At 31.0% G+C, this 27,741-nt stretch overlaps 2 protein-coding genes across 19 annotated transcripts in view; both read left to right on the top strand.

The window, feature by feature from the left end:
- The window catches only part of AMPdeam (AMP deaminase), a 94,815-nt gene that overhangs the window by 52,611 nt on the left and 14,463 nt on the right, over positions 1–27,741 (top strand). For 4 of the 18 annotated variants that reach the window (XM_071887432.1, XM_071887430.1, XM_071887424.1 and 1 more), the window contains exons 1-2: positions 10,209–10,300; positions 22,183–22,354. The exons of 4 other annotated variants lie outside the window; for them this stretch is intronic. In XM_071887432.1, the coding sequence (XP_071743533.1) occupies positions 22,192–22,354 (163 nt within the window). In that variant the 5' untranslated portion in view covers positions 10,209–10,300; positions 22,183–22,191. Of the gene's footprint in view, positions 1–10,067; positions 10,301–21,912; positions 22,036–22,182; positions 22,355–27,741 lie in introns of those variants that run through there. 10 more of the 18 variants (XM_071887438.1, XM_071887436.1, XM_071887434.1 and 7 more) reach the window with 6 other exon arrangements.
- Xpac (DNA repair protein complementing XP-A cells homolog Xpac) lies at positions 712–8,489 on the top strand. The gene is made up of 3 exons (XM_071887439.1): positions 712–818; positions 4,885–5,311; positions 7,604–8,489. Exons 2-3 carry the CDS (start codon positions 4,924–4,926, stop codon positions 8,032–8,034), a joined length of 819 nt encoding a protein of 272 aa, XP_071743540.1. The 5' UTR covers positions 712–818; positions 4,885–4,923; the 3' UTR covers positions 8,035–8,489.

Raw genomic sequence — 27,741 nt, 5'->3', positions numbered from 1 at the left:
CCGTGTTAATTCAGCGATAAAAAGGGGAATTTGTGGAGGCAGTCTAGTTATAGAGTTTAAAATGTGTCGGTCCTTATTTATTTAGTCTAGTCCAGTACAGCCTCAGGGCCGGTCCTTAACTGTCGGTCTTTGGAATTCTTCCTAAAAATGTTGATGGTTTATTAACCCAAATAAAATATACCTATGTATTATGAAAGTATTAGTTATCTAGCAAAAAGTATTCATGTTTTCATTATAATGCAATTTAAAACGAACAATTAAAATATTTACTTAGTTATATAATTTAATCTACTATATCAAAATATCTGAATGACAATCTTACTTCATTGTTAAAAGAGGGGTTGGCCCTCACAACAGGGTTCTCCCATATTTCTAAAATATGCAATTATAATTGATATAACAGCAAAAAAAGTTCTTTATAAACTTCAACTATTGGTTCATGGGCCCCTTCACTTTCAAAAACGGTGTATTAAGGGGATGTTTGTAGGTTCAATTGATTTTGTGTGGACATAAATAATCTTAGTTATCTTTGGCTTAATCTGAGAACTTCAAGGCTAATAGAGTAAAAAATATCTATACAAATATGATAGAGTCATATTTATTTTAATTATCTCAAAGTTTGAACTAAATTTTATTTTATCAAAAAACCTGTTATATATATATTATGAACAATGTACATTCATTGTTCCCTCTGTATTTTCTTCATAAAATAATTGTTTTCACTTCCACACAGTGTACACTTAGTTATATGTAATATATTTATTATAAGATTATATGTGTTTTGAACACGTCGCTGACATAGTCTCTCATATATAAACGTAAGTGAATTTATCTTAACTTTAATTGTAATATAATGGCATTCATTCCCTTTCTCTAATTAATCACGTATGTAAGTACGCAATTACCGCTACCTATCCCCCGAGAAAATTTTGATTAAACTGCAATTTTAACGCATTATGTGAATATATATAGCTATAAATGAACATATATCAATAGTGATGATTTTAAACCATTTTTATTGAATGGGGGATGGCATCCCCCCATAACTCGAGCACTGCCTATCAGGTATCACTCATTATTCATAATACCATTAACGAAAATGCTTCATAAATATTCGCCTACATAAATAGATCTAGCATACTTTTACTCATAATTATTAAACATCAAATTTTTTTTTTTTATACCACGTTGATCTCGGAGGATCTTTTTATATCACACTCCTAACTGGTGGACATGTTAATCTGTGTCTAACTTCGAACTTAATTTGATCTCTTAGGCCTTTAAAGTTAACTTTATACTACAATTCATATCCAAAAAAGTATTTTTAATTCAAATATTGAACATGATGTTAATAATACCTATTTCATCATGATCCTTTGAAAAAGTTTATCTAAAACTACATGTGTACCAAATGTGGTCTACATTGATATCCACATGTAATCCTCTAAATACTCTGTAGTGGAAAAAATAACTTTTGATATAATTAATATTGATAAAAATCCTGTGTACAATGTACATTTAATAAAAAAAGAAACCTAAAATCAACATGGTAACTGTGACAATTCAAGGAATGTTTTGGAGAAGAGGAAGAATAATTCCAATGAGTTATAATACTATCTGGAGGAGCACAACCTGTTGTGGTAAAAAACATTACTTTTTTTTTGGAGAAATTCGACTTGGTAAACTCATATGAGCTTTAACAATTATAAAGAAACTCTTCCATTTTTGGGGTAATATTTGAAATCCTGAAAAATTGTTTTTGAGCAAAAAATGATGGATTGATTTAAGGTTTACAACTCAAAATCAAAGTAGATTTTATGCTCAAGGGTTTTCTAAGGTAAGTGTTTAAAAAATTATTAAATTAATCATTTAAGCTGATATATTTGTTTTTCAAAAATAAATATCAACTTCAGTTCGTGTTTGTACAAGATCATTATGTAGTAGGTTTCATTCAAATAATTAATTAATATGAAGTATTATTATTCGATTGATCTTTCAATACTCATGTGATTAATTCATAAGGTCGGTATAGCCGAGTGTATTTGCACAATTAGTCAAATGGATTTGGAGTTGCATATTTCAAATGTTTGGATTCAGAACCAAGATCATAAAATATCATTCCAAACTCTTAAATTAAGATCTCGGCTCCGAATTTACAGCTAATCTAAAATTTGCGACTCCAAATTATAGATAAATATAGATATTTTCTGTACTACAAACAGACTTTGTGAGTAAATCCGTGTGACTCTACTGACTCCCAGCACACATAAGTCATAATTATTACTTCATTGGAACTGAATGTACCTAGTTACATTATATTTATCCTTTTAAGCACAGGAATGGGGATATTGGAAATCGATACAGTCTGCCTGATGATTTCAGGCTGTTCTATTTCGCCACCAAGTATAAGAATCTTGTTTATCCCAATAAATTAGTTACATATATTTATGCAACATTAATGGAGGAATATTTCATATTATTTTTATAATACTTATTCTAATTCCCAATCCATTCAACTCCGTGCATAAATACATTAGACTTTACTAACTATCTGCTCAATTATATGCAATTACTTAAAATAACAATATTTTGATCTTTCTAAACTTCTGAATTGTAGATATGAATAATCGATACAGTCTGTATGAAGATTTATATCCCTTTCTGTTCGGCAAATAACATATAAGTATTTACATTATCATCGTCATGAATTAATTACATTGTTATTCAAAGTTCAATGGAGGATATAATATTATTTGAATGAAACATACTATATAATCTTGTACAAATCCGATTTGAAGTTGATACATTAATTTTGAATGGCAAATTCATCAGTTTAGATAATTATTTATATTATTTTTTGACGATTAAATTTATAAAATCTTTTAACAATATCTACTTTGATTTTGAGCAGTGAACGTGAAGGGAATCCATCATTTTCGCCACAAAAACCATTTTTGGGGGTTTGAAATGATAGCCCAAAAGGTAAGAGTTAAATAAAATACCACGTGATATTGGTATAAAACTACAACGCCGACAAACTATTACTGTTTTATAATTGACCAAAGACCATATGAGTTTACCAACAGGAATTTGTCATAAAAAATGATGTTTTCACCAATTTGCTTGATTGGATCTTGTGCCCCTCCAGATTGTATTAAAACTCATTAATAATGCTCATCACGTTTCATTTTATCAGCTACAATTAGCTGTGACAAGGGAGGAAGGAAATAAACAAGGATATTTTATAGAATTACTCTTATATCGATCCTCGATTCTACTCTTAGTCTTACAAGAATTTACAATTATAACTCACAATAAATCCTTAGGGTATTTTATTAGCACACACAAAGGTTCAATCAGGGTTTGAATATATTTAGGAAAGGATGTTTTCTACTAAAGAATTGAATAATAATGACAACTGCCAAGGAATGGAAAATTCATTCTTCAGATTACTAATTCCAAAAAGATGGGGCAGCTAAAAGAATCACAGGATTTACATTACTAATAATTAACCTTTCTATGTGTAGCATTAACCTTCTATAATGAAGTGATTCTATTCATTTAAAGAGTGATACCTTATAGGTAATATTTTTTACTACTATTCAAATAACGGTAATATGCGCCATTATTAATTAAGTTTACATATATACATTACAAATACCGTCAATAACGGAAATTGATTGATGGTATTACAAATTCAATCCGCTATTACCTCAAAACTACCGTTGTATTAATATATTTACTATTTTACTTCATTTTTAATGATATTTGATTTGATTTTTGTTTGTTTGACATTGTACAAAATAACATTATAAAATTTTTTTTGTGCCTCATAGCACTAGTTTTTCTCTATCCACTTCAGATTCTTCAGAAAAAAAAAACTATTTAGTTTTCAAATATTGTAAAGTATCGTAGTAGAGATCAAAATAGGTTTCACACTTCTTCCTTACTTATGAAAGTGAAACAAAATGTCAATTTGTTTGTCGTCAAACTATCAATTTAGCTCAGATTTGTTACTTATTATTAGGGCTTCTCATTTCATGACAAAAAAATTTATCAATTTCGGAATGAGATATCTAGTTATTAATAATTAATAAGTACTGTGAAATTTAGGATATTTGCTTTATGTTTTATGAAGAAAAAATAAATTTTGAACTAGTCTTGCCTTACATTCGTAAAATATTCTAAACCTATCCATGTTTTCCGTACGTTAGAAGATGAATTTATAATTGAATATTCATCTCTTATGAATGTTTTCTACTTTGGGCATCATTTTTTGTCGATTCACATAATTTGCACTATAGCATAAATTATAAACTTTCTCTCAAGTGAATCTTAAACAATGTAAAACCTTGATAAATACCGGAATAACAAGACTCTGGTAGAAAAAATCCTAATGTGTACCTTTATCTGCTCTTTAAAAACACCCAATTGGATATACAATCTTACTACTACTTTGTTCAAATCCAATGTTTTAATTGTGTTAATCATTAATTTGTATGGAGGAGTAGGTTAATGGAATAGTTTAGATTCAGAATATATTATTTACATTTCGTACAAGTTTTTTTGTATTGTTTATCACGTCGGACGAAATGAGATCCTACTAAATTTAATGCTGTTGAATACAAATAAATTATATTTAATGTATTTTTAAGAAAATATATTTTTGAATAAGTACCCTCAGTCTTCCCTAATGTAATAACATATATTATATAAGTACAAGACATTTCATAAGTTCATAGAATAAGTATTATATAAAGGACTCCCTAGTGTCCTTTAGTATTAGCTGTATTACATTGAATAAGTATCACCAATGACGTCATTTTTGTTTCTTCTCTCTTTTTTTTTCTCTGTATCATATCAACAATAACAAACCTCAAATAGTCAATAGACGCGACTTTTTATAACTTTGACGGACTTACCATGTTTGAGGATGCGGACGACGAGGACTTTGAGGCTATAGTAGCATCCCAGGAGGAGTCCCAGTCCTCTGTATCAGCATCATCTTCCCTCTCTTTGGTTCAAAAGGATAAAATTGAACGGAATCGCCGCAAGGCCCTTGCTCTTAAATTGGCACGAGAAAAGATCAAGGATGAGAGGACGAAGGAAAATGATTCCGGTGCAGGATTTTTCATTCCTCCTGAAGAGGATTCCGATGCGAAGGTGCATGACTCAATAGAAGTTGAGGGAAGACCGGCTCCATTTATAGGAGACGGAATGCCGGAATGTATTGACTGCGAAGAGAACTTTTCCGAATCTTATCTCTTTACCACTTTTGGACATTATGTGTGTGATGGATGCAAAGAAAATGGTATTCCCTCCATCATCTTTAGAATCTCCATATTCTGCTATCCCTCTTATATTGATCTAATCATTTAGAGCCTTTTAGTTTTATCCATTACTGATTTTTAAGTATTTTAAATATTGATGTTTGAGGGCTCTATTGTTGTAACTCGAAAATTAAAAATATTTGTGTTATTGTCTATATGACATCCTAGAAATATTTAATATTAAATTATAGGAGATTGAATGTCGGAACAAAGAAATAGACTGTTTTAATAAATTTATCAGTTCTATTTTATTCTCAAAATTGGAAAACAATTATTCATACTGAAAAAACGGAGTTTCCAAGCTTAATTATGTAAAAGTAAATATTTGAGTTACAATAATTTGGCTCTCAGTTCACTATATATGGCATGTCAACACAAAAGCAAGTTAAAATTACGTCTCTTAAAAATGTTTTCTTTGACGAATTATCAATTATTCCTATTAACTTTTTGGGAGGACCTATAAATCAACGTAGAGTAGCGAAAATTGATCCTCACATAAAAAAAAAAAATGAGAAAATTATTTATATTATTTGAAAGAGGTACATCAGGATTTCTTTCAGCCTCTTAAATCAAATAAAGGTTTTAAGCTATAGCGAAACTTATTTGGTAACTTAACTCATCCCACAAGTTTGAATACAAAGCCTATAATTGGCTCAAATATATTGCCCAGTATTTAGAAATATGAAGTAAAAGAATAAGTTGGGATTTTCTTCTTTTCTTGATTTTTGTTTCAAATGGATCTATTTTGACGCACCATTTATCAGTAATGATTTATAGCCATAGAAAATGAGCTCAGTTGACGTCTTGTTTGTACCCTTTTTTGTATGCATGCAACATAAAGAAATCCACTCAAATTGTGCAGTTTTACTTACAAAAGACATTATATAATGTTTGTAATTTTTAAGTTTAGACTATTTACACAATTACCGTTAGCTATCGTAGTATCGTTAATTAAAAATATAATTTTTATTAACAAAATAAACTTATGTGGAAGTGAATTACGCTCGAGTCTTTAGGGAGTGCTCAGGGACTCTTATTACGATGATATATCTGTTTCGATTTAAATGTAGTAATATAAGCATTCTAATTATAGTTAACAGTAATTGAGTGAATACCCTATTAGTAGAATCGCTATAAAATTGGTAGATAAACTAAATGAAAAAAAATCTTGTTTAAATGTCTTATAAAATAACAAGAACTTTATTTATTTATTATTATTCTCTTAATACAAAATTAACTGATAAGTAGTTATTTACTAAAATGTTAATTATAGTTATTATATATTTTAGAGACAATATTTGCCCAATGAGTGGATACATTACAAATAAACTGATTTATTATCAGAAATAATGGAAAAAATCCATCTATAAAATTGTACTAATTTAAATATTTTTTAATTAAATAAAAGAGAAGCCTTTAGGTTGTCTTTTCTTAGTACAAAAAATATTTGAAATAATAATTTAAATCATAATTAGTTTAAATTTTGCAATACATTTGCCTATTCATGTCTTACAAACTTCTTTCTTAAAGCATATCACTATTATCAAACAGTATAAATGTTTATTTTATAACTTTAAATTAAATTGGTATTCATTTGAGCTAGCTTTATTTTCGCTATGATTTTTTACAAAATTATTAGCCTCTCTTTTTTCAAAGCTCATGAAGGTTCAATTTTCATAGTACAACTACATGTATTTGAGCATTTTTGAATTGGTGTGTAATTCTTCTAAGATCCATATTGTTTATCACTATTTTATTACTAGTAGCCTACAAAAAACAAGGGATATATCTTGCATTAGGAAATACTTTTTGTATGGATTCATCAACTAATTCGATATAATCAGTCTTCTTTTCTTTTATAGAGGTTCAGCATAAAAAGTTGTGATAATTATTTAAACAACTCTGTCAATGTTAATTCACAATTCAAAGTATTCTATATATGTTCAGAGTTATTTGCTTAATTTAATAAACATTACATACACTTTTGTATGTGGAGTAAAAAGTTAAATTATAACTGCTTCACTTGACGAAAATGCATAATGAATAATGTTTCTTGTACATGTGTTGGATAAGAATGATTATTCATATTATGTCCTAATTAATGATCATGAGTTCAAATGATGCACACTGTTTTTTCATAAGCGTTACGGTTTATATGATATAAATTTCATCTTGTTGTTGTACTGGGGTAAATTTAAAGTGGCTCTAAAAGTCAGGGATTCAGAATATGTTGGGGATGAGTGAGATACCCATTTTCTTTGGTCATTAATCAGATCACAATCGATTGATAACGAAAACGGAAGCCAAAAAGATATTCCTTCTAAAAGACTGTGACCTGGATCGTCGAGAACCTCCCTTAAAATTCATCATAAAGAAGAATCCTCACAATCCCCGATGGGGAGAAATGAAGCTATACCTGAGATATCAAGTTGAAAGTAGAGCAATAGACGTATGGGGCAGTGAGGAAGCCCTTGAAGAAGAGATTGCAAAAATGGAGGGGCGTAAAAATATAATGAAGAAAAGGAAGTTTGATAAAAAGATAAAAGAATTAAGAATGAAGGTCAGGGGTTCTCTCTTTACGAGAAAAATTGACGAAGGCATTCACACTCATACCTTTGGTGAAGAAGTGTATGATGAGGACAAGGATGAATACTCAGAAACGTGTACGGACTGTGGATATGTAAATACTTATGAAAAAATGTAAAAAAAAAAAAAAAAAAAAAAAAAAAAAAGCACCACCGAAAGTTCCATGGCAGAAAACCTAGATATATATTATTACAAAAATTTCTTTATTACTATATGATTTTATTTCTTAATTGTATAGGCTTCTACGATGTACAAAGTTTTAGTATTTGAATAAAATAAATAGTACTTGAGTTCTTCAGAGAATTCTTGTTAATAGAAACCTGAAATTTCTTCGATTCTTTGCATTCCTGACTTCTTGGATATTTACATTTTGTATATATAATAATTGATTATAATTAAACGTGTTTGTAATAATTATGTAATTTGTGAACCTAAAAGGATATAGTATAGATGCATAGTTGGGTTTCTCTTTCGGGATCTCGTTTTCCGGGATTTTACTCCTACTGTTATCTTCTCTATTTAATTATTTCATAGTATAAGCTTCATATAAAATATATATAAATCAACCCTAAACGCTCACACATTATTGATGTATTAGGTAAATGATTAATAAACTGTTCCATATCCGGACAAAAGCTCCATATTTTGAATATAATATGTCTAGAGGTAGTATGATTTGTGACATCAGATGTATCATATTTTTATTAAAATAATTACAAGGATTCTAGTGATGCACAAGTTGACTTTTGGGCCGTGGGTCAAGTTGTGTATTTCATAATTATACAACATTCCGTGCCACTAAAAATTAGCTTGTTAATCGCATACTATTTAACTATCCATTTACTATGTCTGATAATGATAAAAATGAAGGAAATGAGAATGTTTGGGAAATACTTGCTTAAATTGTATTATCTCTTTAACTATGGGTTGAGAAATCCATGCTTTAACATATATAAATTTCACTGTATTTTTTTATTATTTGCTAATGGGGTCTCGTAATTTAAAAATGTATTTTCTGAGAAATGATAAAACCTAATACATAGTACAGCGTACGGCCGTAGCTTAACAACGAACTTTGAGCACCTTTGACACATGCGCATACAAAGATTGAACGTTGTTTGTCGTTTTGGCGGTTTGCCAGAAGTATTGGCGTCAAATAAAATAATGGCATAGATCAACGAAGTATATGTTCCACAATCGTGCAACAATCGTTGAGTGTCCTTGCTTCGACCACGTCGGACGAGACGATGTTGAGATTGAATACTTGTTAAATCTAAACAGGTACTTTGTCTGGAAAGTTAGGATCTAACTGGAATAGTCTGGAGGAGATTATTAATCAAAAGCAATGCGTGTTGATCACAATATGGGGTCAGACTGCCAGAGGGATCAGGATTTCATCAAATTTGAAAAAAAAAAAAAAAAATCATTGATGATGGCCATTGCTAAGGATTTCAACTGTTCTGACAAAAGCTGAAGCTGACTAGGAAGTGTGTGGTAAAGGATTAGCAATATTTTGTTAGACCCATGATTTTGCCTCCTAACTCACCGGACCTCAACTGCAAACTCCTTCTTTCTGTTAATCACAGTTAAACGTTACACTAATGGATCTTCCTGCAACACAAAATCCTAGCTGATGTCCAGGATTCGTGAGGAATTTCGGAATCTACCAAAGAAGACTGTCATCAAGAACTGCTTCCGTTTCTGAGGTCGAGCCGAGCCAGTTATTCGCGCCAAAGGTGGTTATATTGAATAATAATACAAAATTCAGCTTTCATTTGGCGTTGGTTTTTTATTAAAGTCGGATGATTAGTTTAGGAACCAATCCATTTATTGAAAAAAATCGTGTAGGCTGTTAAGTAAAGGTCGGACCCTGTATGTAAAACAATATACATACCTCATAAGGTCATGTTATTTGCTTCTATGACTCATGTCATACTTAGGTACCTACATATTTTTCCTTGAAGCAATCCTTGTGAAGGAACAAAAGTCTTTTTTAACCCCTTATGTTTTGCCAATGAAATATGTACGATATAGTAAATACATTACTGTGTCAAGCAGTAGTCAAGTTACTAACTCAAGTAATCGCACACAATTTCACCTGTGCCAGCAAAATCAGAGTAGAGAAAGATTGAAGTAGATACAATATAGAACAGTGTTCTAAGAACACTACATAAACATAATATACGTTTTTGAAAGTAAGTAAGTATGTAATACGAAGCAAAGCTAGAAAGAGAGAGAAGAGTAAGGGTAAGGGGGGAAAATTCCATCATCCTTGTCTTGAAATGAAATTTCAGTTTTAGAAAAGCCGACGAGGATATTACAAGAGTGTGAGTCTCAATTTATTTTAACAACTCAATACATAATAATAATAAAGTTAGATTGATGTAAGTCTCATGTGTTTTAATTATACTTACATATCCGTGACATCCTACCCCTGTTTTTAACATACCTATACCTTGTTTTTCCAATCGGAGTAGAGATCCTTCCTATTACATACATATATTATTAATAGGTCCTATATATTTGATGAATGCTTCGAGGATATTTAAACATGCATAACAACGTATTTTAATCCCTGTTTGATAGCAAATCCATGTCACTGGATATTTTTTATAATAATAATTAATTATAATGTGCTAGTGTTGTATCGACTCAAAAGGTGAGTCGATTTTCAAATTCAAATAAGTCAGATTTTTTAATCACTAAACGTCCTCAAATGATGTTTTAAGTTTCGTGGCACGATGTCCCTAAATGATTTTATAGTCAAATCACAATTTAACCAATTTATAGACCTCAAATGAGATTTGATAGATTTTCATCCATGAGTTATTAGAGATTTTATACTAATTTTAAGGATTCCAATTAATACAAGTATGGTAGTTATGAGGGGCGTTGTCAGCTTTCATCATTTGTGGGGGGGCTTAGCCCCAAAAATAATCAACACTGTAATATAATTACTTTTATAAATAGGTTTATTGTATATATAGTAAAATACGATATTTTCTTTTCTTTTGGGGATGGTGTTCAAGTCCCTTCCCCCAATGGGATAACGACGCTACTGGTAAGCTATTAGCGTTGGATCGGTCTTAGGACTGATTTCCTAATCAGCCTCCCCCTTTTCAGTCTTTTTTTTATATCGGTCTGATCTTTTTTACCATTCAACGGTCGTAAGAACCGATTAGTCGGTCCTACGATCCTAACTATCTTTTATTTTCTTCACTCCTAGCTAGGATGGAAGAATATAAGAAAATAATAAATGATAGCTAGAATATGTAATAATACGTTCTAGTCAAACATCTCCTACAGGTATCTTGTCTCATTGAAAGAGATAATGAATAATGATATAACTATAGCGACTCAAATAACGTAGAGTAGTAATTACGTAGTTTTAGATGTTACAGTTACCATTAAAGACCGATAAGGAGCGGATCTAGGCCTGGCAAATTTTAAATGGACTGGATAGGACTACAATCTTTTTAGTTTTTTTAGACTGATTACACACTAATTACTAGGAGATGTTGGTAAAAATGTTCGTCAATATGGTTCCCTCACGTCGACATAGAATTGTAATTTCAAGATATATGATGAATATATTGAGATTCTGCGACTTATCTCCCATCCAGGATACCAACTTCATTCCTTTTATGCTTCCTCTTCAACCTTTAAGAATACACCTCTAGAAACCTCTTTGTAAATATCTTACCTCAGCCAACAGGTGCCAGAATGGGTTTGCAAATGGGGATGTCAAATTTATCACGGTGACGTGATCAGTTTTTTTTTTTTTTTTTTAGGGGGGGGGCAGGACACTAACAAAAATATTTATTTATAGTCAGGTTAATAGAAATACAAGGTTAGACCATCATCTAATCGGTCTTGATAGATTTTTTCAATTTGATGTATCGTACCGACTGCTGGCAAGACTGACAGATCTTGGCAAAACACACAACCAATCTTATTCTATGACGTCACTATTAAAAAGCGTGGTGTAAGTCAAACATAATTCATAAACGCGTTACGGTATAACCTTGTATTTCTACTAACGTTTCTGTGTTGGGGGCTTTGCTTTTTTGACAATTTTATGTAATCTTTTTGTTTTTTTGTAAATGGCAAATTTGAATAGGAACTTAATTTTTTTTTTCCCCAAAATTATGACGTTTGATTTTTTTTAGAAAATACAATTTTTTCCCCCTTGTAACAACTATAAAAATTCCCCAACAGTAAGGGGGCAATTACCCCTATGTTCCAGCGGCACTTCCTTAGCCTATTACTGATCTAATTTTTCGTTTCAATCAAGACATAACTAAAACAATATTGAAGGAATAAAAACAGTCAATGTAGGTACAATAGCTGAGAATTATTAGAAAATTAATAAGTGGACAGTTGTCAGGGGCAATATGTGTTGCTACTTAATGTTCTATCTTTCTTTTTTCCTTTTTCAATTGAACGATCTGTGTCGATCCTGAACGACTCGACTCGACTTGAGTCGATACAACACTATTATAATGTGTTTTGAAATTAGCATACATATTTTAAACATAAGTATTAAATACGTGACGAACATAGACTTTTGATGATGTTGTTGTTATTGTGTATTTTTATGAAACTATTTGTAGTATGTGTTGATTAATGACACTCGTACTACTTAGGGAAGATAGATGTCCTAATCAACATTTATTTAGGTATATAATTAGGTACATATTCGTTTGAGTTACCCAGGTATTTTATGTGGTCTTAATAACAAAAGCCTTTTATGTATAAATATTATGTCCTATGTATATTTTAAAGAAACAAACAAGGATAACTACATCTTAATAAGCATTAGATTAATATATTTTTTTATGTAGGGATGTTATAAGTTATAGGTATGACATGATACCTCATTCCCGATCCCACCTGGCGGAAATATCGAATAACTTATAAAACAAATAAATTCATTTTCTGAGTAGATGTTAATATTGTTTGCTTCTATACAGGGTGGTCCAGGTCAATAAGGATACTCTTTAAAGGCTTATATCGAAAGAACTAGATGGTGTAAAACCATACTTTTTTTTTTTTTGTTATTTAAAAGCTACACTTAAGACCTTCAATCATTGATAGTGAGATCCGCCTTTCTTGATAACCTCGGCCACACGGTACCAAAAGCTTTTGCAGGCTGGGTGACCTCGTGGGGATCCAGGTTTGTCATTGTACTGGTTCTGGACTTTTAATTTACATTCCATGGATGGATGGAGAAGTCCCAGGAAGAAATTACACCTTCCAACAAGACAGTTCACCGGCCCACAAGGCAAAAAAAAAGTGCAGGATGTCTTGGTCACAAAATGTCCTCACTTTCGGAGCCCCGATTTTTGGCCTGCAAACAGCTCAGACCTCTGGGGGAGGGTCGAGCATGAGGCTTGTGCCATGTATCATTTGTTTGTGAAACCCTTGAAGAATTTCATTACCAGTACAATGGTAAAGCTGGATCCGCACCAGGTTTGCTCTTTTATAAACCTTAAATACCCCCCTAATTTATCTAGACCACCCTGTATACACAGCGTTATCTTACTAACATACCCATTTACATTTTATTTCGCTGTCAGCTGTCGATGATTCTACTTCTTCCCCCTTAGGAGTGTTTTAAAGGTTGATTGGTTGAATTTAAATGAGCCCTTATTTAGATTACAGTAATACTTTGAGATGCCAGTCCCTCAACATACGATTTTTGACAAACTAGCTGGATTCTAAGCAAAAATGAGCATAAATATACTCTTTTTTTTGTTGTTAGTTGTCGATGTTTGTACTTATGTTCTTCTAATCAGTGTTCTAAACGTCAGTTGGTTGAAGTAGAATTAAGTCCTTTATAAGCAAAAACAATTTCCAACAATAATTAAATAAAAGTTTCATAGTCGTAAAAAATTGGCTAACTACCAACTGATTTTGGTCATTTTTTCTGTCCGAGAAAAGGTTGCGTGATACAATAAAGGTAACAACGTGACACACAAGTTTTTTTTTATATGGATATGAGCTGGCTAAGAATTGACGACGGAAAGCTTGAGCTGGTTTAAGCACGACTTTTTAAAAGTTATTCCTTATGTGACAACTTGCTTTTACTTACGAGCTTCGTATTTCAAGGTATTACTGTAATTCCCAGCATTTATTGAATAAGAATTATATAGTTGGAAAGTATTGGCTAACTACGACCAACGGATTTTGGGCCTTTTTTCTGTTTCTTTTTGGAGGAAAGTTTGGGATATAGAATGAAGGTAACGGCGTAATCGACTCATGAATATTGATGGTAGAAGCTATAACCAATCACTTAGGACAGTTATTAGGAACTGATTGAATTGTATCAGAGTCGTAGTATTTAAGGTGGGGATTACATTTTGTAATACGACGTAAGGAGAAGTATCGTGTCGCGTCGCGTCTTCATGAGTTGTCATCCAACACAAATTCACTACGTTGATAAAAATTATTATTAATTCTTCTTTTATTCAACTCTATATCTTGTGGAGTTGTATAAAATATGCCAAATTGACTCCGTCATCAAATACCTACTTTTTTTTCTTCATGCACAAATACATTTTTGTATACTCTGATCTAACTCTGCTAGTTTTATTCAATGCAACAGCAAGCTTTCCAAACTGTTTTTGAAAGTGGACCTTATTTATGGGCGAGTTCCACACTGTAGTCCTTTAAAAATAAATGGAAAACTCGATCCTTTTATACGTCATTGATGTGTTTTTCCTTATTAATTAATGTTATTCAGTTATATTTAAGGACCAGTCCTTGACTGAGACTGACCTAGAATGAGCTTCAAAAAATTGGGCCGACACGATACTAACAATAACTATAATGAAACGAAATGACATTATTTTTGCGGCTATGGGATAATTATAAATTCTCAAAAATGGGGAGGAGTAATGGCCCCCTTTTGCACACCCCTGATATTATATTCACCGGCCCGTCTTAACCCAATGATAGATCCCCAGGCTGAAAATATTTGTTGGCCTTATCAGCTTATTGATAAATAGCAAAAAATGCAGCTTTATAGCTTATCAGTGGGCTCCTTGAGTTTCGGGGCATGGGATTAAAGTGTCTCATGTTTATACATAAGTATGACTTAAGGGTTTGAATCTAATTATGATTAATTCAATCAATCTGCTTCCCTTCTCCTCCTTACCTATAAGCTATAAGGACCACATGGTAGTACATTCTTTTTAGTTATTTAATAATGTACGTATACTTGTACCGTGGAAAATTGATGTTTATTTAAGGATGATTAATTAAGATATGCGCCATGTTTTTGAGTCATGTTCCGACTAAATGACTATTTAAAAATATATCTCTTTATAGAATTATCTACGTCTTGAAATGTGTGCTCAGTTAAAACAATAAAGTTGCTCCTATATATACTCGAAGATAAGTGATTATATAATGTATCTCTATGTCGTTGTCTGAGGACACAAAGTAATAACTTATTTTTTAATATTTATCCCGGTGTCAACTCACTAATACACTAATGCTGTGTATTTTGTTGTTAGCTGTCGATTCTTTGCTTCCCCCCCCCTCCAAATCAGTGTTTTGAACGTTGATTGGTTGAATTTGAATTCACATTTTTTTGAAGCTGTGAACAATTTCCAATTATATAATAAATTAGCAGGTGTTGTTGGTGCTCTAATTTCAATGTTAAACAACGGCCCCACGCTGTATGTATATTGCATATAATATCCAACATTTATATATATGATAATATCTAAATAATAAACAGTTGGCAATACGAAAAAATACGGAAGACCCTGTTTTTTTTTCCTTTTCCTGGTATCAGTTGAGGTTGTGCGTATTTAAATAAAGCTGGACGTGGAAAACAATAAAAAAACAGTCAAGAAATTTGTTCTTTTCATAACTTCTAATTAATCATTCAATTACAACATCGGGCATTTTATTTACCATATTGGTAAATAAAATGACTATGAATTGATGCTATCATTATAATTTTTATACTGGTGAAAGAAAAGTGGGACCTTGAACTATCTAATTTGCCACAGAATACATATGAATTAGTAGGTTTCATTAAAAAAGAAGAATTCATTATTACATCCTTCATATTTATATCGACCATCAAATGAAATTTGAATCATCAACAGGATTCTAAAATATTCATTTAAAGTATTTTATCTCATTTTTTGGTTGCTATTTGTACAAAATTTAGAGTTATCCATATCTTGGGGGAGGGGGAGTTTGGGAATTTTTAGGAAAAGATTTGAAAAATTAAATTTATCTAAAAAAAATCTCAATTTTTTTTCTTTTTTTTTTTCAAAAATCAGTACTAATTCTGCAAAAACTAATTTTTGTAGAAAACAATTTCAAAAATCCACAGTTGTTAATAAAAAATTCAGAAATTAAATTTTAAATATTAAGTTTTTTGGAAAAAAAAATCAAATACAAAATCTTCCGTAAAAAAAGATTTAAAAATCAATAGCCATTCTCAAAAGATTAATTTTTTTAGAAAATAATTTCAAAAATCTACTAATGTGCACAAAATGTTAATTTTTTTTTACAAAAATTTCAAAAAATATAAGAGGTATGAAATATATCTTAGAAAGGGGGTGCTGCTTATTTATTGAAAAGTGAACATCTAAGTATAAATAAATAACTAATCCGTGTGCTTATAAATGACGGAGATTAACACTGAAGATTTGATGTGGAGTTATAAGTGTAAGTCCTTGATGGACTCAAAGTATAATTGAGGATCAAAATCAGAGTAGTCAATGCTCTGTTTGTTAAAATGGGTAAATTATAACGGTTGGCCCGCCCGTATTGAACAAAATTGGAAAGACATAATCAATTTGTGGGAAAATTCTATTAAAACTATTGAATGATTGTTTATTCTTCAAAAAGTTTAGCATTTTGTAATAAATAACTATTTTTTCAGAATAAATATTATTCCAAAAGTTTTTAAAGAATTATCATCTAAATTGATTTTTTCTTTCCAGAAAACTGTGGAACACACTAAATATGTCTATCCTTTGATCTCTCAAAAACAAACTGACAATACAAATGGCTGATATTGTCAACAAACCTTGTAGACATGTGTACTAACATAGTAAAAACATAATTTGAGTTTTGAATTAAAATTGCATCCGGAATTAGAAAATAACGGTTTCTTTTTTATCAGTATTGTATGTATTTACTTTTTTGGAGCGGAAGGAGGCTTAGTTTTTGTATTTAAAAAAATCCACTAAATTAAAAAAGTTTTTGGAAAAATATTTGAAAAATTAAATTTCAAATCTTAATTTTTTGGAAAAAAAAAATTCAAATATATTCTTTTTTGGAAAAAATTTCAAAAACCCACAGCTATTTATCCATCTCAGGAGTCTAAGAAGAAATATTTTATTTACTTTACTCTTCCTGAAAATGCAAATATTATGTCAATTTGCAATTATTGGCATTTTTCTGTAATGACTCAAAATCTTTATCTAATCTCTATATTAATTAATAGTAAATATTAATTACAGTACTTTAAATTCCCGATTCCCACAGAGCTTTATCAATTATTATTTGTTTACAATTGCAAAGAGATTTAGTCAAACAGTCGGTGGATTTTTTGAAGTAGTACACAGGATACTTAAAGGCTGTCCTTTGCTTAAACATTTCTGATAAATAAGTGTACATATATTCACTTTTATTGTTTCGATTTTCTACGCAGTAGTGTAATACAAAATCCTAATCAAATTGTCCCCTCCTCTAAAATTGTCAATTTCATTATTAAATATTTGATGTTTGAATTCAAGGTAGTGTCATGTCACCTATCCAGGGAAGTTTGCAGGGTTTGGGCTGGAGGGGCTGTATACCCACCCAAATTCCAATAAATAATAATTAAAAAAATTCTGTCAATAGTTATGAACTTTTGAAATTAATTTCCAAAACATATAATATTTGAAATTTTTTGTGAACAGCTGTTGATTTTTGAAATTTTTTGAGAATAGCTGTGGATTTTTGAAATTTTTTTCCGAAAAATTAATATTTGAAATATAATTTTTGATTTTTTTTTGGTATGGCTATGTATTTTTGATATTTTTTTCAAAAAATTATAATTTTTGGATATTATTTAAAAATAAATAAAAAAAACCAAACCTGCTATCGGTCCATATTTAGGACTAAGAACAACAGTCCAGTTTAGGCCCGTCCCACTGTCGGTCCTTAAAGAGTGTAAAATCGTTCCCTTTTGACGTCATTGAGGTTGATTTTCCTTTTTTTAATTACTCTGTTTTATAATAAAATAAATTATATAACTAATTCATAATATTATATGTTCGTTTTATATTCCATTATTATGAAAACATGAATATTTTTGCGAGATATTTGCAATGTTTTAATATACAGGGTTGATCTTATCTAGTGGTACATATATAATTATTTTCAATTTTTCAAGAGTAAAATTTAAACGAGAAGTTTTGTGAGGACATTTATTTAGGAAAGTCATCTGTAATACTCAGTACAACTTTCATACAATATGTGATCCCACAGCTCTAACGATTGCCTCAATAATTGGCCTAAATCCCTTGCATACCTTGACTATGTTGTCAGACTTGTGGTTGGTCCACTCCTTCTTGATAATAGCTTCAAGACACTCCTGTGAGGAGTAACACACACCTTCTCCTCCCGAAGCGTCTAGATAGATTAGCCCAATGGGTTCGCGTTTGGAGAGGAGGCGGCAATATTTTGAGTTCTCAAAAAACTGGAAAGTTGTCTCTCAGGCAGGCCTAGGTCTTAGCGGCGCGATGATACGAAGCTCCGTCTTGAGTGAAACAATAGTTGTCCCCAAACTTTTCTCTGTCCCAAGGTAGCACTTTCTTATCAAGAATTTATATGTCAACATCTGCATTGAACTGGTCCTTCCTATCTACAAAAATTTGGTAGCCAACACCCCAAGACCATGGTTCTAGTTGGATTTTTTTGTTCTGAAGATATATCTAGCACGATAATCAGTGATATGGCTGCATCTGAGCTCCTTGGATATTGCCATGGGTGACATACCGCGTGAGAGAAGCTTCCAAATTTCACTTCTTTGTTCCTCCATTTTATTCGTCCTCGTTTTTTGTTTTTTCGTCAACTAAACGGAACTATACATGATGAATTTTGAGTTACAAAACATATCTTTCACGGAATTTGATAACAATCGACGTATAAATTTCTGATTCATTAAAATTTAAATTAATTGTCCCACTACAAAAAATCAACCCTGTAAATCTCATAAATCTTATTTGAGCTCTTAAATCATCGAAAAAAGAAATTTTTTCTAGACCGATTTGGACCGTTATTTGGGTCAAGGCCGTCATCCTAGACAGTAAACTGAAATATAATTGTTTTCAAACCATGTACCTACTTTTTGGTCTCAATCTATAGACCAATTTTTTCACCTATCCTGATTTATGTGTTGTAGAAGTATGATTTATTTAACACATTTAGCTTCATATGACGTTATTGTAGGTGGATGTTTACTATTTTGAAATACAACTCACGTCATCAACAATTTATCTCAAAAATCTCGTATGGAGATAATCTTAAATGTGACTGATGTACACAGATTTTTTCTTTGGGATCGATCTAGACCATTCTTGAACGAATTAGTTCGGTCCCTTAAAAATCATAAGATTTTCAGACCGAAACACAACCCTAATATTTACACGTTCGCTTCCGGGGAATGTGTGTTGTTCCTGAATACAGTGAAACAATATATGTAGTCTATTTACAACATCAATAATAATAAGGGCATAGCCTGTCCGTCCAAGAATGAATGTCTCGTCTCACGTGGAAGAGTTTTTTCTCCACATTTTCTTGTACCTATTTATAACTATTTTTCAAACGAACTAAGTGAGCAATGATAAATATGAGAGAGAACAGTAATGAAAGGCAATGCAAAGGAATTCTTAAATTCCATAAGTATAGAAATAATACATGAATGGGTTGACTTATCTTCTTCTTCTTCTTGGAAGAACAAAAATAGAATAATAGTTCAGGGGGGTCTATGTTATGAGCATGTTGGTATGTTGTAGTTAAAGATAAGACGGATCTGCGTCGGTCCGGATCTTTAGAAGTAAATGTTCGAGGTAATTTTGGGTACCCGAACTTTCAGATCTTGAACCAAAATTAAACAGATATTTGTCTAAATTTTTTTCATCATTTGACAGAAAGTTAGGATCTTAATTAATATGATTCGGATGAAGTTTACATTTTTACTGATTACTGATAACAATGAATAAAATATACTTATTGGTTATTTTTAGAATTATTTTTATAATAAAATTAGACATGTCGTTACTTATACTGTATCGTGCTACTTATCCTCCTAAAAGAAACAGAAAAAAGGCCTAGATTTAGTAGGTAGTAAGACAATTCTTCCAACTATAAAATGATTATTATTATTTAATCATTCTTGATAATCATTCAAAATTAGACGGATACTTGGCTCAAATTTTGTGAATATTTTACCCAAAGTTCCGACATGAATAAAATAGGATCCGGATTACGGTTATATTTTTCTGATAACTGATTCCAAAACAATGAATTACCCAGTGTTATTACTATTATAGCTTAACTATTATTTATTATTAGAATTATTATTCTCATAACAAAAAAAAAGGTACTAAAATCAGTTATTAGTTGGCCAATTCTTACAACTATGGATTTAGTATTTTATAATGGATGATAATTGTTCACAGCTTAAAAAGAACTAATTCGTATTCAACCAATCAATGTTAAGAACACTGATTAGAGTAAAAGAAGAATAAACATCAACACCTGACAACCAAATGCAGCCTACATTTTGTGTTAGCACAAAAACGCAGTCTGGAATAACCACGCGATGAAACTGTTTATATAGATGTGGCTCTGAATTAAGTTATGCTATATGCTTTTTAAGAACTGGATAATCTCTTGAATCTTGAATAAGTTCGTGTATCCGAAGCTGGGTTGGGTCTCGGATCTTTTCGTATCATATAAGTTACTGATACCGTCCTCTAGTACTTTGGATCCGTATTTAAGACATGCCCTATGTATAAGTGTATTGTTGGATTCGAGTAGTACTCAAATCGAAGAAAGAAACTCGACTTTACTCGCAATACAACTCACAATTGTTTTGAAAATTACTCAACCTCGGCCGAAATATTGATTTTTTTAAATCAAAAATTCCACCTTCCTTGAACTCGAATTAGTATAAAAACTCGAAACATTCATGTTGTGATGAGTCAAATTTCTAGTACCATAAAAGACAAAACTAGGGATGTGTCCGTCCAAAAATATTTACACCACATCCTAAATCTGATGGACATGAACTAATTCAATGCAAAAAACACGTACCATTGAATTTGACTGTGTTAAATGACGTCGTCTTAGATATCAGTCAGTGACTTCATCACCAATATATCTTGAATTTTATATTATTGGGAATAAATGGAAATACAAAAATAATTTAGGTTACGGTTCTTTAAAAAAAGTTTAAAAATAATTTATTCTACAAAAATAGATATTTTATTACAAAGTGCTAAACTTTGTAGAATAAACAATCTTTCTAGAGTTATTAAAGAACTTTCCTGCTAAATTTATTTTGCAACCCTTTTTTCTAATAGTAGAATAATGCAGAGCACAGCAAAAGACGTCCAACTGAGTTGTAGATCACGTTCAAGTGTCATTTTCTGGACTTGTACGTAAGCTACAGAGCTCAAGTTTGTTTTGTTTTGTAACTAATTGTTTATGCTTAAATATGTCGGAGTAAGAATTAATTTCAATCACTTAAGCTACATAAATTTGTGAATTAGTAAGTGTTCAAATTTCAAAACTTAAACTCGACCGAGCTCGAACATTTTGACTCGAATCCAACACTACTACTAATATACAATATAGTGTAGTATATATTTATACATATCAAAAGTATGAATATGATTTAATCAAATGCTATCGATTAAGCGACGAAAGTCTTAATATACAACACAGAGAAAAAGGCGCATTATGTTTTATTAACATGATTGTTATGTCACTCGTGTGTGTATAACCTATTGGGTCAAGTTAAAGTAACAGGAGGAGCAATATCAATAACAACAACGACGACAACATCACACATTTAGTGGGACTAAAATAGAATGTGGGGAAAGTCTTTTTAATTAATAGATACATAGATTATTCTTATTTATAAGTCGGTAGAGAGTTCTTGATTTGTTTGTTTTTGTTTGAGTGTTTTTTTTGTATTATGTATAACTAAGACACTATTCAAATAAGCATGAATTTGTAGATCATCATTATGGCAAGTCGAAATGTGAATGGTTTTGAAGACTATGATGATGAGGATGTTATTAACTTCAGCATGATTTCCAACATCAAGATCAGTAGGAGTGATGGAAACGGTGACAGCGGCAGCAATAAGAATGTTAACGTCACTGACCTGGGGATTATTGGAGGAGAAGGTAAAAATACTCTCGAGGAGTTCCTTTACTCTCTACACCCCTCTACGCGTCTTCTTCTTCCCCCTTCTTCCTTTTTTTTTTTGCAATTGAGAGCTGTGCTTAGTTTTTAGAATAAAAACAACGGCTCACTGTATACTTAAATACTTGAAATATATATTAGAGTTGAAACTCAACTCGGCCCAAGACCCATTTTTATCAGTTTCGGTCTTAGCAGGGGCGTCTGCAGGATTATATATATGTATATATATATTTTTTTATTAAAACAATTTTAGAAATTAAAATTTTAGAAATAAAAATCGAGAAATTAAACTTAAAATATTAATTTTTTTGGAAAAAAAATTTCAAAATCCACAGCTGTTCACAAATAATTTCAAAACTCCACAGCTGTTTACAAAAAAAATAAATTATTTGCAAAAAAAAATTAAATAAATCATAGTTAATCACAGGAAATTAATTTTTTTGAATAAAAAGATTTAAAAATGTAAATTTTTTGGTGAAAAAAATTAACATTTTTTGAATTTTTTTTTAAATTTAATTATTTTGGTAAATAAAATTCAAAAATATTTTCTAGCAAGAAGCAAAAGTACCTTTAATTTGTGGGTAGGAGTGCAGCCCCTCCAGCCCACACCCTGCGGACGCCCCTGATTAATTTACTTATGGGCTTAGGCCCCCTAAAAGTTTTTATCATATATACGAGGCTGGTTTGAAAATTTTCCGACCTAACTAAAGATACAAGACATTTTTCTGATTTATTATTTTATTTTTAAACATAAGTCTCATTGAATGGATAGGGGGCGATACAGTGGCCATTCTTGTAGTCAGCATTTATTACTAACAAGAATATATGGCAATTAAAGAACTATTTATTGTATCTAAAATATTTTTAAACGAAAAAAGTGAAATCTTTTTTTATGACGTTCTCTCGAAAGTACCTATACGAAGATGGTCTGAAAAGTTCCCGACATAACAAAGATACAGAGATTTTTACTGAATTTTTATTAATTTTTTCAACATAGTCTCCTTGTAACTCTGCAAACTACTCCCAGCGATGTTCCCATCTCTGTAACCCGGCCATATATTACTCTGCGTTTTTCTCTGCAAAATAATTGTTTACGAGACACTTTTGGTTTTTGGCTTCATTACTCCGAGTTGGATTGTCTTAGACGCGTCAAATTTTAACACAAAAAGCCTTTATATATCTGCTATTGCATGAATCTATTTAAAGGTTACACTTCCAAAAACAATTATTAGATGACAGCTCCAAACTTGACTTTTTTCATTTTCACAAAAACACTAACATTAACTCACTCAAACGACTTTTAACTTACAGCTGCGCGTCCAAAATGCCTCAATCGTTTTGCAAAAATGGTTGAGTGCTGCCATCTTCACGTTGTGGCTTAGAATTTTTCGGACCACCATCGTATATATATATAATAAACCAATTTATATTAGTACTTGTTTCACGGTGTTGAAACTTTTGGGCTTTTGGTTCTGAACGTTGATTGGTTGAAACAGAACTGACCTCATCAAGAATTCATTTATAGAATCGGTCTAGACTTAATTTTAAATGAAACTGATTTAGAGTGGGTTGTTTAGACCTGTTCAGGCCGAACTTCTTTGTTGGAGTTCGGTCTAGGATTTTCGGACCGAAACACAACACTAGTATCTAGAATATAATTTATACGCATTGACAATTCCTGCTCCCTTTCTTTATTTCCTTCCCTTTTTTCCCCTTCCGTTACCTTCCTCTCCCTGACATTAATTACTTTTTTCTCCACTAGGAGTGTCTCACTAAAATTACTCTATATAGTAAAAAGTAACAAATAAGGCTGTATTGGTTTTTATAAGAGACTTAAACTCAGTCCCGTCCCTATTATTGGTCCTTAAAAAACGTCTCATCAATTCACTGTGACAGTCAATTTTTCCGCATTCATTTTCACCTCTTGGAGATTTCCTGCATGACATATTTGCACACTTTTTCTGTTTTTATAATATATGTTCGAACTTTAGCTATAGGGTCATTCCAAGTGAAATCAATAAAAAAAGGACATTTTTCATAGCACCATTTCAGTTTTTTTTTCAAATTTGGAACATATTTTAATATTAGTTATAAATTCAAAATTTCAGCCTTTTTGTCCTCCAGTTCAGGATTTAGAGGCTTCTAAAGTTTTGGCATTGACCCATCCAACCCTATTTTTAAATTGCTGTATTTGAATGTTTTTGAAGGTATCGACCTAATTTAATAACAATTTAGATACTTGTCTTATTCATTTGTGGTATTTAATTGTATAAGCCAACAAAATGAGTTTTTACCCATGAGGTAACGAGTTTAAATGTGTAATATAAGATAAAAGTATAAACTCAGTTTTTAGAAATGCATTCGATTCTACTTAAATACTACAGATAAAAATGTGTGAGTAGGTAGAGCAAATTTATAATTTAGTAGAATCGAATGCATTCCTCAAACTTATTCCATATGTTTATGGTATTTTACAAATTAACATGTAAACATTTGAGTGATATTAAAAATGGACATGTTTGATTTTTTTAGGTCAAAATTTTGACCCCGTTACCTTGTGGTTAAAAACTCATTCTGTTGGCTTATACGATAAAATACAACAAAAGGCTAAAATAACTATCCATTAAATGGTTTTTAAAAGTAGATCGATATCTTCAAAAATATTCAAAATACAGCGATTTAAAAATAGGATGGTAGCGCCAAGGCCAAAAATTCAGAAGCCTCTAAATCCTGACTAAAAAGACGGAAATTTTGGATTTTTGAGTTTGTAACAGATATTAAAATATGTGCCAAATTTGAAAAAAAGTCCAAGATGGTGCTGTTTTTGAGTTATTGATTTGGATTGAAATGACCCTTTAGTCTTTACTATTGCTGTAGATCAGGGAAAAAAGAAGGGGTTTAGAGAAGAAATAAATAAGGCATAGTGTTTATAAGGACTCACTTATCCGGGATCATGATTCTATTTTGAAAAAAACTCATTCCCTAGTACCACCTTACTCATAGTCATGATCTTAGTTGATCCTAGTAGAAATGAATGAAACACCATTGATTGAAAGGACTATCAATTAGTGTTGTGTGAATCCTTATTTAAGGCTGAAGACTGAACCAGACCGGATGTCTGGTTCAGTCTTCAGTTCAGTCACCCATATCAGTCCTAAAACTAGTAAAGTTTGGTCCTTGATAACTTCACTCAACTATATTTCTATTAAGACCATCAGTTCTAGTACTGATGGTCTTAAGGAACGGTTGCAAGGACTGAGAGGGTACGTCCTAAGACTGGACTAAACTGAACCATGATGAACAGTAAAGACTACAGGTAAAGTTCGAACTTATAATATAAAAACATAAAAAGATGGGGAATATGTCGTGCAGCGAAATTGAGAGCGGCAAAAAATTTCACGCCAAAATTACTTAAAATGCATTTTCACTAATATAGAAGGGCTACAAAGTTTTTAAAACAGTTCTACCTGAGATTTATTCATCTTATTTCGTGACATCATCCGTATTATTCAATGGATGCTTTCAAGTTTTCAAATAAGGTTTGATAAACCAAGACCTATGCATGTACCGAAAAATATTTATTCATTTTATATTAAAATCTACTTGTGGCTTGTTTTGAGGCCTTTATGACGGGTTGGGATAGCAAACATTCTTAATCAAATCAGTTGTTTTGAGCTTTTTTGATTGATGAACCAATGTGTGGCGTGAGATTGATTGGAAATGTTTGTAACTCACGCCAATTTCATGATTTTTATGAAACCTGGTATTATTGTAAAGTACAATAATTTACCTATTGAAGGAGTTAAGTAAAACTTTAATTATATTTCATGAACGAGACTAGTATGTACAGTGTGGGGCAAGATAACTTCCTTTTTATCATGTGTAGAAGGATAGCGGATTGGGCGGGGTTTCATTAAAGAGGCAAGATTTTAAAGCTTTTTTGGTTATACAGTCATTTGTTATCATGCATTGGAGTAATGAGGAACAAGTGTTTGCCATCGAAGATAAATATTGGCAAAAAAGGGTTTAAAACAATATTTTATAATATTAAACCAATGGCAATTTAGCTCCTAAGCTTTTATTTGTGCAATTTATAAAAATCAGTTAATTTCTTCAATTTCCAATATAGGTAAAAAAAAAATACGATTTTTATAATCTGAGATTTGCAAAATTCTTTGGATGCAAATAACTCCACAAATAATTATATTAGAGAGCTTAAATTGATCTTATTAAATTTAGTGTTATATATGTACTTTTAAATTGGTACAGTTTGTCCAAATCATGTAGTTGAAACCGGATTTATTCTGGAAAGACCAACGTTTTTTAGATATTTGGGGAATCCCCAATAATTAAAATCTTTATCAACTGAATATCCACAACTATAAAATAAGGATATGTTGCCAATAAAATTTTACATCTTTTTGTGTAAAATAAAACCTGTCTATGAAAAGATATTTAAAGGAAAAGAAACCAAAAAAAAACAAAACATAATTTGGGTATTAAAATACCGAAGTTCGATTTATTCAGTGTATCTGATATGATTCTCAAAACTGTGTAAAACAAAACTTTAACCTATCATTAGAGGGCGTCCACAGTGGCTGAGTGGCTTTATTCAAAAAAATAAAATATTAGAAATGAAATTTTTGCGATTTTTTTCCAAAAAATTTAATTGTATGTCCACAGCTGTGGATTTTTGATTTTTTTTTAAATTGAATATTTTGTGAATAGCTATAGATTTTATGAATTTTTTATTCCAAAAAAAGGAATATGTTAAAAGTTTTTGATTTTTTTTAAAAAATAGAATATTGATTTTGGTTTTCCCAAAAATAATAATTTATGTAAACAGTTGTGGATTTTGATTAAAAAAAAATTATATAAAAAATTTTCAAAAAAAAAAAAATCTTTGGATTTAAAAAAAAATATATCAAAAACCAAGCCCCTGGCAAAATTTAATCCTGCGGAAGACCCTGCATATGAAACAAAAATATATGTTGTTTTATTGCTTTTTGGAAAAAATAAGTTCTATTGTTGCACCCTGTATCATTCTACCTTATTTTTTAGCGAAATTGATGTCGCACCCTGTATAATGTTCGTCGAGTATGTATATTGTACATACTTTCTTAAATAATATCTATATATATATATATATATGCTCACAAATAAAAGTGTGTAAGCCACTCATTCCCCTTTTCCTTTTGATTTCTTCAATATGAACAAATTCTATTAGAAGGAGTACAAAATAGCCCCCACAATTAACTATTACTACCCTCCATGAGCCAAAATTTTTATATAGCTCGGACGGAAAATAAAGAAAGACGCTGCTGCTGCTGCTACTACTCCTGGCTGGCCCCAATTCAATTCAACGTGT

The sequence above is a fragment of the Lepeophtheirus salmonis genome, chromosome 3 (assembly GCF_016086655.4).
Source record: "Lepeophtheirus salmonis chromosome 3, UVic_Lsal_1.4, whole genome shotgun sequence".
In the NCBI taxonomy this organism is placed as follows: Eukaryota; Metazoa; Arthropoda; class Copepoda; order Siphonostomatoida; family Caligidae; genus Lepeophtheirus; species Lepeophtheirus salmonis.
The sequence above is the reverse complement of the archived record's forward strand: the minus strand, read 5'-3'. Positions and strand labels throughout refer to the sequence as shown.

Coding starts and splice junctions, on each gene's coding strand:
- Xpac (XM_071887439.1), top strand. CDS start 4,924: ATGTTTGAGGATGCGGACGACGAGGACTTTGAGGCTATAGTAGCATCC. Junction 5,312..7,603: donor TGATGGATGCAAAGAAAATG/GTATTCCCTCCA, acceptor GTCATTAATCAG/ATCACAATCGATTGATAACG.